At 31.2% G+C, this 14,000-nt stretch overlaps 1 protein-coding gene across 1 annotated transcript in view; it reads left to right on the forward strand.

Annotated features, from left to right (window-relative positions):
* Nucleotides 1–674: 674 nt before the first annotated feature.
* Nucleotides 675–14,000, forward strand: part of LOC122518465 (polypeptide N-acetylgalactosaminyltransferase 2) — a 121,629-nt gene continuing 108,303 nt past the window's right edge. Inside the window, exon 1 of the mRNA XM_043637407.1 lies at nucleotides 675–1,133. Within this exon, the coding sequence (XP_043493342.1) occupies nucleotides 1,044–1,133 (90 nt within the window). The 5' untranslated portion in view covers nucleotides 675–1,043. The remainder of the gene's footprint in view (nucleotides 1,134–14,000) is intronic.

Here is a 14,000-nt window from a genome sequence, read left to right on the forward strand (position 1 = left end):
TTTTTGATAGACTGTGCCAGATTGAAGCACGGTATTCAAAGCAATTATTACTATCATCTTCGTTCCAGTCGAGTGGGCGTTTTAGAAGATATTTATCGAGCTCCTCCCAATATCGAATTACATTCATTTGGAAGCGTCAATTGTAATACACAAATCAAAATATATCTAAATAGAAATGAGATTGAAATTATCTTTATACGAATTTGGAAAATTGATTTAGTATTATTAATCATATAACGAGACCGCGCCAACTTATAATCATCAAATTAATATCAGCAAATATAATATTTGCATATATATATATCGATGTTCACGTAAATACTTTCATATATATCGATAAATATAAAAAATGACCATATATATAATATACAAATTTTCTATAAATATGATCTAATTTATAAAGATATACGCCTCTCATATATATATTGATAATATGAACAGGCGCATATTTACGCCTCTTATATGCATATCGATGAATATCAGCAGGTCTACATATATATAGGAATATATATAATATATACTTTGCTTTTAGAAATGAAAATTTCAAAGTATTTGTCAATTTATAGATAAAAATGTGAATAGAAAGCAATTTGAATTTAGCGCATTAAGTGGATGTCGCTATTGGTTGTCGGTAGGGGGCGTGGTTAGTGGCGACGGTGGCGGCGCCAACCGTGTAACACGGAAAGTTTTTAACTCGGCGCGACGAGGTGAGGCATCAGTGATGCGCGCTGCGCCGGCAATACACGGCAATATACGGCAATATACAGCAGTATGCCAGTATGGCTTTGGCTGCCGGCGGGTTCGCGTTCTTCATGTTTTTTCTTGGTGACGCGCCGCGTACTCGGCCGCGGGTGTGCGTCTTCTCCTGAGTTTACATTTTCTGACAGATAGAAAGAGAGAAAAGGAAGAAGACTCTTCGAAACGGTCATCGGAGAAAAAAATCGAATCGTGATAAAAAAAGGGCATTCGTGCGAAGGGAGAGAGAGAGAGAGAGACACACACATACACACAATAAAGATAGAGAGACACAACCACCCTTGGACATGCGGCGAAACGTGAAAATAGTGCTCCTTCTGTCATGCGCCTGGATGTTCGCTTTTGTTTACTACTATCACACGTCCAGAGATACCAAGGTAAAAATATAAATGTAGATATTTATTGTTAAATGTGTTTAATGGATTTTTTTTTTGTATAAATTCTAACGAATATTGCAATGGTAATAACTTTGAAATTCGTTGATCTTTTTTTATTATTTATTCAATTTATTTATTCAATTACTTTTACATACGTTATATGATACATATTATATTATATCTTCGTATATAATTGTTCGTAGTTATATTTTGTATTTGTATTTTTCCTGTAGTTTTTAATTATTCTTTTAGCCTCTCCTTTCGATTCCTGGAATTCGAGGGTGTATCGATTATTAAAGAGACACTACTTTGCTTTCCATGCGTGTCATCTCTCCAAAAAGGAACGGTAACATCGTCTTTGTTTAAAAGATATTTATCGGAATTTTTCGAATTTTTCGAATTTTATTTAACAATGATATTCGTCGAGTCACCCTCTTCTTCTCATGTTTTCGAATAACGCATGGGAACTCGTCGGTGTACGTGACACGTGCTTTTACTTTCTCAATTCGCATCGGTTTCCGATCGATGCTCAAATTCGTGGTTATTTTATTTAATTCTATCTCTTTCAGAGTGTAAGTACTCATCATATCTTGGATGCAACTTGCAATCTTCTACTTTTCAAACAACCTAAACTATCATTATATCGTACGAAAGTATTTTTTGACGTAGAAATATTTATTAGATGATTTACTCTCCAATCCTATAATTAGTTTCTTTTATTTTCCCGAGTGAATAAATTTACAATGGAAACAATGGTATTTTATTTATAATAAATAATTCGATTATAAGGATTTTTCGTGCGATTCGATTATCCCCAGGGCGGAATAATTTGCATCAAAGCGAAAAGTAACTTGTTGATTAATTAATTAATTGCCGCGTACTGTTATAATTAGCCGAGAAAAGTCGGGCATTATAACGAGCTTAATTCTTTTGTAACATTTTTGTATACGATAAAAGACTTATCGATATTATATCCAAAGTATTGGAAATTTCGTTTGTTCGAAATGATTGGATTACCCTTTTTTCCAAATTTTTTAACGAGATAACTTTATTAAAATATTTCACGTTGAATACAATTACTATTGATTTGTTTGTTTGTTCGTCTCTCTTGCTTGTTTTTCATTTTAATTCTACACTTTTTTTAAATACAATCTCGACGGATTATATCACGTTCAATCGAATTTAAAATCGCGTACGAGCTAGTGTGTCAATTATTGCAATAATAATGGAAAGAGATTTTAATTTAATCTCAATGTACCTACCTTTGCAAATATCCAGTTGAGAAATTGATATAAAATTATTAATAATTACGTTAATATGTTCGATTTTATTTTCAGAATAAAAATTATTCAATGACCGTTGATTATAATTAATAACAAATAAAATATATAATATATAACAAATAAATATATATATAAATAATAAATAAATATATAATAATATTATATAATAAAATTATATAATAATAATAATTATAATAAAAACATATATATATATATATATATATATATATATATATATATATATATATATATATATATATATATATATATATATGTTACCGTAAAGGAATATAATTCAATTAATTCATGAAACAACTAAACGTTTAAGGAAAATCATATATACAAAAATTGATTATATCTTCAAACTAATAAGTTTAGAAAACATCACGATGTTATATTTATATGAATTTATATGAATTCATAAGAGAGGCGAGTAATTAAAGTATGAAATTAAAATTGGATCCATCTTCAAGGTTTGTTTTTCTTTCCACAGCAATGCTTTTATAGTTATCCATTGTTATCTTATCCTATACTTTGCGAACCAATGTTCCGTTAATCGTGGCGTTCTATTGAAACTAATCTACGAATCAAATTTCAATTGCATACTATTCGCCCCTCGTGAATTCTTATAATACTTATATTTGAAGAATGTAATTCTATCTTATTTTACATTGGAATTTGTCGGTATAATTATTTCAAGTTATTTTATTAAATAAAATCTCATACTTTTTTAATGCTAACATATATATATATATACATTTTTACCGTAATCGAGCGAAAAATTCTTCGAAGATGAAATTCGGTCGAACAAAGATCCGGTAGGAGAGTTCGATGAAACGAACCAGTTCCACACGACGAGTTCTTGCTTTGCGTGCAAATGATCGCGTGTTTATCTCTCTGTCGTTTCAATGTACTTCTATTCTCTTTGTCTTTATTTCAGGTAAGAAGCAGTCTTATAGAATAAACGATTTTACAGTTAAATACAAAAATTATGAAATGTTTTATATATATATATACAAAATATTCGATATTCTTGTTCAAATAATTTATTCGAATTTGATTTTATATATAAATTTTATCTTTTGCAATATAGAAGTCACATAATTCGAAGAAAAAAAGAAATCTAAGCGATTACATGAAAGATAAATAAAGAAGATTAGAAAATACCTGTGTAAGAGGATAAATCACGAAGTAAATTTGACCGAAGACTAATTTCCTATTTCGTCTAACTCGTAACGGTCTTTCGGCGTATCAGAAATCGTTCTTGACGTCACACGAAAATAGGATTTACCTTAAATAACATATAGAAGATATACGTATACATATATATACATGTGTATGTATACATAAACATAAGACCGTTTCGAGAACTAGGAGATCCAATGGAATACCTTGTACTTACGTGTGCCATGAATCCGATTTAATCGCACCTTAGAACCGAGGTGAAAGTTATTCTTCTTCGGGAACTATCCTTCGGTGGATACTATGGATTAGAAAATATTTCTTTTACATTCATTTGCAAAGGAAAAATAAAAAAGAAAAGATATTTGAACTATTACGTAATATAATTATATTCTCAATTTAATACATCCGTCAGAATACAACTTTATTTCTTTTAACGATACATCTTTTTTAATTATAGATAAACGTAATTAATTGTATAAATAATTAACCAATTAGCTATCTCATCTAATCGATCTATTCGAAAAGTGTGTACCTAAATTTAGTCACGGAAATGAAGCACAATGACTGTGTATACTCGTCAAACACGAAATGGTACGATTAAAATTCTAAAAATGTGTACATGGAAAATTACACACCAGTTTCAAAATAAACGATCCAAATGATAATTGTTACGTCTGATAAAATCATTCGATTCGAATCATCAATTGTTTCATCATCGCAAACCTACTCTAACACAATTTCGAAGCAATTTCTGGTATCGCGTACAACTTTCTATCGTAGAGAAGCGTTGTACGACGTTGGTGCAACGTTTTAAGCGTTGACGCGCTAATGGAGCGAACTAATCGCGTTAACGTGCCGAATACGATTTGGCCATTAAACCCGAAAGCCACAATCGACGTTGCTCTCACTCATTGCTTCTACTTCGATGACGATTACATCGTTGACGTTTACAGAATTACACATTTACACTCAACGTTAAACTCGATTTTACATGAATTTTTATTCCATATTTTTTACATACTATATAATATACTTATATATTACTATAATATTTATTATATATAATTATTATAATATTATATTTTAATATATGATACATGAATTTTTATTCATTTATAAATTATATATAATAATTATTATATATATATATAATATATAAATTTTATTTATATATAATTATATTTATATAATTTAATAATTTATAAATTTTATTTATATATATATATATATACTATACATATAAATACACTTTAAAGATTTATTGTACTAACTTATTAGCTTGCAGACTACCGACAATGTATAACAACCGTAATAGTAAACAATTAACTTTACTTTACATTTAGTGAGTAATTAACGTTCCTTATAGAAAAAGAAAACAAACTTGAATCCATTATTACTATTTCTCTTTCTATACTTCTCGTTTGACGACATAGCCAAAAACGAACAAAGTCGGATAATTGTAAAGTCGACTTCTTTATCCCTGCAGCTAGCTTCGCGGTTGTTTGCCTCTTTCGGAAATTAGGGATGAACCGTTCCAGAACCGGTTTCAAACGAGCATCATTCCAGTGACCCGATTCGTATCAGGCCTCTATTTGGTAAGATTGCGATCAAGATTATTAGTAGGAAGTATTACACGTATACACAAGTTTGCAAATCTTTTTCATATATATGAGCCGTTTATTTTGAAAGTGGCCTAACTCCATTTGTCAATTATTTCCGGTTACCCATGATTACATGTACAACTTCAAATTATCTATCAATAAAGCATTTGAGGTTACTTATATTCCGAGTAAATACGGTAATTCTGGACGCATAAGTTTTCAGAGTTAGTTGAATAACTAATCCGTTTATTTTGAAAGTGGCCTAAGTCTATTTACACTTAAATTAAGATATTTATCATTGATTTTTAATATCAGGACATTCGTTTTTACCAAATGATAGAGATTTTGGTGTGGTAGAAATGGCATTAAAAAATAATAATTTACCGTTTGTCCCCCGAGATTATTACAATATTATCAAAAAGTATCGGAAAGATAATAACTTTTTGTACGTGAAATGAGACAAGAAGATTTTGTATCAACAAATTATTAGAAGACGCAATTTTTAAAAGGGTAAAGGATTCTAATGGAGAACCAATAAACTGCTTAAAAATATGTTGGATGGGTTTTGTCAAAAATGAACCGTATCAAATTTTCTATAAGACATCAATGAATGAGAACGAAAATTTGAAAGTCCTGAATTTATTAGCACGTCGGAGGACCAAGAAACTTCGAAAATATTGTATTGACACCACTGTATAAAAATATAAGACAAATTACAACCGCAAAATTTAAGGACATAATTGACTTATTACGATATATACCACCGGAACATCGTGATTTCTTTAAATCCCTTTCACATACACAAAATGTAGATGAGTAGAAAATTGTTTTGTAATTTATGTTTGTAAAAAATATTTTCAATCGCATAATTTATGTTTTTAAAGTGTTATAAAGGTATGTCAAATAAAACGAGTATTGTTTTTTCTCAATTTGAAGCATCTTAAATTATGTTGAATGGACTTCGGTTCCTTCAAATTTTATAACAAATCTGGTTGTCAATTTTGAAAGTGGCCTAACTCCATTCTTGCTAAGAAAACGCATATTATTTACTTAATAATTGCCATTATTTTAATAGGAATTGTAAATTGAACACCTTTAGATACACTTAAGCAGCATAACTCATTGATATTCTGTACGTATATGTTTAATTGCATTGAAACGCAAACCCTTAAATATCTCAATTTAAGTATAAATGGTCTTAGGCCACTTTCAAAATAAACGGCTCAAATCAAAGTTAAATGAAAGAGATTTTTATAGAAAGTACAAGTATAAATTTTGTATTAGCATAACTGCGAACGTATGATATATAAATATAAGACAAATTACAAGCGCAAAATTTAAGGACATAATTGACTTATTACGATATATACCACCGGAACATCATGATTTCTCTAAATCCCTTTCACATACGCAAAATGTAGATGAGTAGAAAATTGTTTTGTAATTTATGTTTGTAAAAAATATTTTCAATCGCATAATTGATGTTTTTAAAGTGTTATAAAGGTATGTAAAATAAAATGAGTATTGTTTTTTCTCAATTGGAAGCATCTTAAATTATGTCGAATGGACTTCGGTTCCTTCAAATTTTATAACAAATCTGGTTGTTAATTTTGAAAGTGGCCTAACTCCATTCTTGGTAAGAAAACGCATATTATTTACTTAATAATTGCCATTATTTTAATAGGAATTGTAAATTGAACACCTTTAGATACACTTAAGCAGTATAACTCATTGGTATTCTGTACGTATATTTTTAATTGCATTGAAACGCAAACCCTTAAATATCTCAATTTAAGTATAAATGGTCTTAGGCCACTTTCAAAATAAACGGCTCATATATATATGAAAATGAAAGGATATTTTCTCGTGGAAAATGGTATGTTATATAAATTTAAGGGAAAAGATGTTTCTTCTTCAAAACGTTTCTTTTTATGTGTTCTTTCTTTCACGTACGTGTTGTTTATAGATATATCTATAAAAACGTATGTAAACTCAAGCCATGTATGCGTTCTTCTTGACCCTTGATAAATTCGAGGGACCACCAACGGACGTGCGACCAGCGATAAAGGAAATTGGAATAAGGAATAAGAAATGACACTAATTTTTCCTTGATTTTTCTTTGGCTTAAAGTTTGACAGGATGATTTTAAACTGGTTTTTCTATTTTATTTCTATCTTTCGGTCTTTCCTCATTTCCTACATTTGCCGAGACAAACGCGGAAGAATTAGCTTGGAATCGCGGTGGGAAACTGAAATTCGAAATGTTTGAACAAAAAGATAAAAGAGATTCTCTATCTTTCTCTCTTACTTTCTGTATATCTCTTGTAGACGTACGTACAGCATGTAACTAGCAGCACAGGACGGACCATTTTATCGAGGATATAGAAAGACAAAGGTACAATTCTTCGCGGACCGAGAGAAATCCGGACTAATTAACGCAAACCGTTGGCAAACGGTTTAATCGTAGTATTTTCTACCATTTCCTATTTTCTTCTTTTCCCCCTTTTTCCTCTCTCCATAAAAATTGATATCCTTTTAACCGTCTTTTGATTTGTGTCCAAGAATATTTGCTAATTATTCGTCTTTTAATCCCTTCCTTTATCACGCGATCCCATTTTTTTATTTACGTCGCGAATTACTTGTATTTTTTTTACTCGCGAAGAGAAATGTAATTTAAAAAAAAAAAAAAAAAGAAAAAAAAAAGAAAGTAAAAGAAAATAATTTATCTCAACTGGACAAACGAAATTCAATTGAAATTGCGCTACTACGTTTATTAATATCCTAGTACAAGAGGAGATCGATACAAATCCCGCTTTCCCATCCAGCGAGCACTTTGAAATTCTACTCGGCATTGTAATGGCATCGCTTTGTTTAAAGGTAGGGATGAATGACAGAAGATTAATAGAAGAGCGTAGTTGTATCGTGGAATATGTTCAGAGTCGGTGCCAGTACTTGGGGTAGGAGACTAAAAGGAGCCCACAGAAAGCTCATTTACTTAATTTACATGCTGGTAGTTAAGCATTATCGATTTTCTACCAGGTATCTGTCTTGAGAGCTTTACCCGAACTTATTCGCGGATAATATAAGATTTTTCATAAATTTTACTTTATATTAAAACACGATTTCATTTCTAACTTTGATTCGACATAAAATGGTGACAGCAAATGTTATGGTCCTTCTTTTAACTTTGAACACAGTTTCGAATTAAAAATTCAAGTTTTATCTCGTCAACCTCGTTGGATTTATAACAAATAAGAATTTGTTTGTAACTTTAAAAATATTCTTCAATTTATAGAGCGAAACAAGTAGAGGAGGAAAGTAAAACTTGGAACGAAGCGAATAGTAAATGATAGAAACGATAAAAGTTACTGGTAAAAGCGAATAAGAGTAGGCGGTGTGTCTTTAATAATTAATGTTACTCGAAAAGTAGATATTTTTGAGATCTTGGAAAGTTTGAAAGCATTATTAACTATGTAACTCGGTTGTGTTTCAAGCTCTCTCTCTCTCTCTTTCTCTCTTTCTTCCTCTTTCTTTCTCCTTTCTTCTCCATCTTTCTAAGGATATCTATTTTTGTTGAACAGAAAATATGTTTCTCTTCGTTTTAAGGCTTTTCAAACGAAGATTATCTAATCTCGCGATAGAGTTTTTCTTATTTATATTTAAATTTCCTGTTTCTATCGGATCGAATCTACGAATCAAATTTTTATTTCATACTTTAACTAATCGTCACTTGTAAATTTCTATGTAAGTATATAAGTTAGTATATCATTTTGTCTTATTTCATATTTCAACTGTTAAGTTCAGTTATTTCATATTTCAACTGTTAAGTTCAGTTATTTCATATTTCAACTGTTAAGTTCAGTTATTTCATATTTTAACTAATCTGTAAATTTATATGTAAGTACATAAGTAGTATATCATTTTGTCTTATTTCATATTTCAACTGTTAAGTTCAGTTATTTCATATTTCAACTGTTAAGTTCAGTTATTTCATATTTCAACGGTTAAGTTCAGTTATTTCATATTTCAACTGTTAAGTTCAGTTATTTCATATTTCAACTGTTAAATTCAGTTATTTCATATTTTAACTAATCTGTAAATTTCTATGTAAGTACATAAGTTAGTATATCATTTTGTCTTATTTCATATTTCAACAGTTAAGTTCAGTTATTTCACGAATCAACGGATTTAACAAATTAACGCTTGCATATACACAAGGTACACATATTTACATTTTGTAGGGAGGCGTAACGTATGCTAACATTTCGACGTAATTGGTCTGATTACCTCCGGACGAGATTTGTTAGTGAGCAAACGTTTTCTCGTTTCCCATGGATACAGCATGCACGATTATATCGTACGCGACGGTATGGCGTTAGCGAGAATGTAATGAGTCGGTCACATTTGCGGTCACGTATCGCACAAATTTTTCGTCAGTTTTACCATGTAACCAAATGCTAGAGAAGTATTATAGTAGTAACCAGTATGGGGGGGAGGAGGGGGTAGATTTAAATAGTAACAGGTCTTCTTTTTTTTCTCTTTTATTTTTGGCAACATCAAGACCTAGTAGTAATCTTTCCTTTTTAGAATATTCTCGTTCGGTTCTGACGTTTTTATATTTAAATATTGCACAGGATATCACATGTAGCAATATTTTATGCTAATTTTATTTATTTATAAACGTATGAAATTCGTCGTAAAGAATTACGAAGATACGCCCGTGGTTTGTTTCTTTTCTTTTTTTTTTTTCGGAATAAATAAGAAAAGTTTCGTCGAACGAGTCAAGATTTTCAAGGGAAGAAATATTTTCTATCTACGTCAAGAAAGATAGGTAGGTGTATATATATAGGATACGTTTGTGAATTTTTCTTCTTATTCTCGTATTCGAAAATACATTGATGTTGGAATCCACGTAACGTAGTTCTGGGAAGGCGTTTTCTATAAATATGAAAAGAAAAAGAAAGAAAGAAAGAAAGAAAAGGAAAAGGAAAAGGATAAAAAGTCAGTCGGTTTGTGAGTCGTCGAAATGAAGTTTTTCGTTGGTAGATTTATGCAAGCATTGTTTCTCGTATTTAAAGGAAAAGGAAGGAGAGGAGGATTATAAGGAGTCATGGGATCGAGGGGATGAAACTTTGGTAGGAAAATATTTTTCCCGGTGAAATACCTGCGTGATATCTGCGCGAAAGTTTCTTGCATCGAGGGTCTTTCCGTTTAACTGTGTGCTGTTTGTGAAAGGGAAAAGGACAGAGTACTAAGGTTGTGGTGCTGGTGGTGGTGGTGGGTGGGTCGTAGTAGTAGTTGAAAGCAGTGTAAAAACGAGGGATGCGCTCTCGTGCGTACGTCTAGTATATCTACATACATATATATATCTGTGTGTATGTGTAAGCACCTCCGGGAATGCACCGAATACCGCACTGCGCACTATTTATTCCTTTTAATTTTATTCTCTTCACCTCCAACCGTTCTCACGTTCGTGAATCACAATTAAATAGGATCTTCTTTTTCTTGCGGTCGTATCTAATAAAAAAGACTCCCTTTTTTTGTGTACCTTTCATTTACGAATTTCGAAGACCTCAAATATCGAAGTTTCATTAAAACAAATGTCTACTCCAATTTGTCCACGCAACTGTAATTTTTTCTTTTTTATGTTTCAGGTAAGAAACTAGTGAATACGTACGGAAAGAGGTGTGGATAATTTAGTTTCGATGAGAGAAGGGTAACGTATGCACGTTTTAATTCCTCGTTGCAATAATCTAAACAGCTAGAGAATACTCTCAGGGAATCCAGAATAATTGTAGTGGGAGCTTTTCATTTCGATAGGAGAGGAGATTTCATCTCCCAACTGAAATTCGTAGAGAAGTGAAAAACCTTTAAATGCTTTACGAAATTCGCTCGCGTTATTAGACATTTATTAAAACGGAGATCTTCTAAATTTCATTTCTCTCATCGTGAAAGGTACTTCTTCATTTGAAAATTTTCATTGCAAATGGATTAGAAAACTAGTTTAAGAGATCGCGAAATTTTATAGTAGAAAGTGATCATCTAAGAGAAATACGATAAAGAAACTTTAATACTTTGGCGTCGTTTTTTTTTCTCTTCTGTGTGTTTTATAAATGGCCGACTAGCGAACGACTAGAAAAAGAAAGTATATTACATACGGTTAAGGAAGAACCGCAATAATTTCAGTGAAATTGGAGTCTTTCTCGTGCGTTTCACGCGACGATCTTCCTCCTTCCTGAGAGATTTGTCTTGAACAATGAACCGTGGATGCATAGATCGTGATAAATGACGGTGCCACGGGTTGAGTTAATTTTTAACCTTTCTCGTAGGCGAGGAGATTTATCGTGCCAGTTTTTATATATACAGTCGGGATAAAAGAGTAGTAAAACTTACCATAAATAGCAACAACGCAATAAAAATAAATTGCGTTCTTTATTTTATCGTAGTTGTAAAGATTCTAACGTCTCGAATTAACCAATACGTTAATTATTTTATATGACTAGAAGAGTAGATCTTTTTTTAAATAGATATTTTTAAATAAATCTTTGAATTTTATTTTCTTCATCTCTCTCTCTCTCTCGTTGTTTCTGGATAATGTGAACTACGCATGCGAAAATATAAGATTGGAATTAAGGTCATGTCCGAAGGAATGCCTAATTAAAATTCATCGCGAGACCACACCTGCCCTTTTCAACGATTGCGTTGATCAAGCGTAGCTCAGTTACCTTTGGGCGACAAGAAACCTAAGTGTGAGTTCGAACCTACTGTATAATGCTCATATGATGTACGTATATATATATTTTAAATATATACAGGAAACATTACATAGTTTGTAAATAACTAGGAACGTTGACACGAGTAGAATTTTTTTTGTTTATAAATTAAACTTAATATATAAATTAATATATAATATATAAATAAAATTATAAATAAATAATTATTATATAATAAATATATTAAATAATATTTAAATTAATATATATATAAATTAATATATAAATATAATATATAAATTAAATTATAAATTAATCGGTAATTTCGAGTCATCGATTTTTATAAGCGTAAAATTTAAATGTTTATCATTTTTAACGTAAAAATAAATTCATATTGTCCTTCTTCTTTCTTAATCTTACCTCAGGCGCGTCTTGTTTCTTCGTCGAAATGATTTTCGAACGTTTCCAAAAAGAAAAGAGTAGAATTGAGAGAGGAGAAATATGAAAGGAAGGTTCCCGGATCGGGAACTAATTACAGTCGTTATATTTTCTTCCTTTTATTTTCGCAACGAAACGAAACGAAACGAAACGAGACGAAACGAAAGGAAAGAACCGGCTGGTTCCTGTTCCTCTCGAATACAATTCCAAGATCTGCCTTATTTTTTTCTTTTACTATACTTCGTAAAAGGGAAGAAGAAGTGAATCTTCTTTAATTAGAACGAAATTGCTAATTACGTTCAGTGATATAGCGTGCGATTAATTTTTGGTAGATTTTCCATCCTTTTTTTTTCTTTCTTTCTCTCTGTCTATTCTATTTTCTCTTCTTTTTTATTTTATTCGTTTGCTTTCGAACTCGAAAGCAAAGAGAAGAAGAAGAAGACATCGTTTCGATAACTGGCAATGTTCCTTCGTGAGGAAGAAAAGTAAGAGAAAAGGGGTGGGAAAAAAAAACAAACGGAAGGATTTTATTTCGTAGCGGCGAGTACCGGAACGCCGTTTGCAATCACGTCGCGTTATAGTACTTTTCGTATAGTACACGTTGCGTATAGTACACGTCGAGTATAGTTCGTCGCGTCGTGACGACCATTACTCCTGGCACGATACTCGAAATAAAGAGAACAACCGGAGAAGAGAGAGAGACTAGAAATGTGTCTAGCTTTATCGTGAAACATCCTTCTCGTCGAACCTTAGCCAAGTTTTGCTCTTTATTTATTTTTTTGGGAAATTCTACGAATGCACCGTTGCGAAGAGTCGTTTCGGTTAACCCACTAAACTTCTCTGTGTCTTCCGTTCATATTCTCTCGTCCAATTTCATTAGATTGTTTTCTTCTTTTTCTTCCATCTCTTAACATTTCAACGCCAAGACGAATTTTCTACATCGTTTGAAAATTGCTCACACCTAACTATTCACCTACTTTGTTTCCTTTTAATTGAGATGTGTGCGTGAGTGTAAAGATAGTTCGGGAAAAAAAAAAATCATCTAACAAAACGTTATTGTTCTGCACGAGTTAGAGGAAAAACAGGGATTCTATATTATTATTCGGATATAAAGAACGTATAAAGAATACTCAAGTATTTTGCTTGTTTTGAATAAGATGTAACGAGATGAGACTTGAGGATTCCCACGACGAACACCGTCCGATCTTTTTCTCTATTACCTTAGCATTATACAGCGCTTTATTTCCCGTGAAATTCGTTGGGACGTGCCCGGAAGAACCGTGTACTTTTCTGTTTCACGCGACAACGATTTACCTTCTTACTCCTTTGGTATAATATACATGGAGAAAGACTTCCTGGGATGGCGAAACACGTTGGCATCGACGATTAAATTCGTGCCAACTACGTTGTTCCTTTCATTAACTTTGTACTTTACAAATCTCCTACTTTCCGAATTTCTCTCTACCTTTCTTTTTATTTTTTTCTCAAAATTAAATATATATATCGAACGTGTGTTTGTTGCAATTATTATATAACATATTATATATTATATAACATATATTTTTTATTATATTAAATTTAATTTAATTTCATTTATTTATATTTAATTTAATTTAATTTAATTTATTTATATTAAATTTAATTTAAT

The sequence above is a fragment of the Polistes fuscatus genome, unplaced genomic scaffold (assembly GCF_010416935.1).
Source record: "Polistes fuscatus isolate 324 unplaced genomic scaffold, CU_Pfus_HIC Scaffold25, whole genome shotgun sequence".
Taxonomy (NCBI): Eukaryota; Metazoa; Arthropoda; class Insecta; order Hymenoptera; family Vespidae; genus Polistes; species Polistes fuscatus.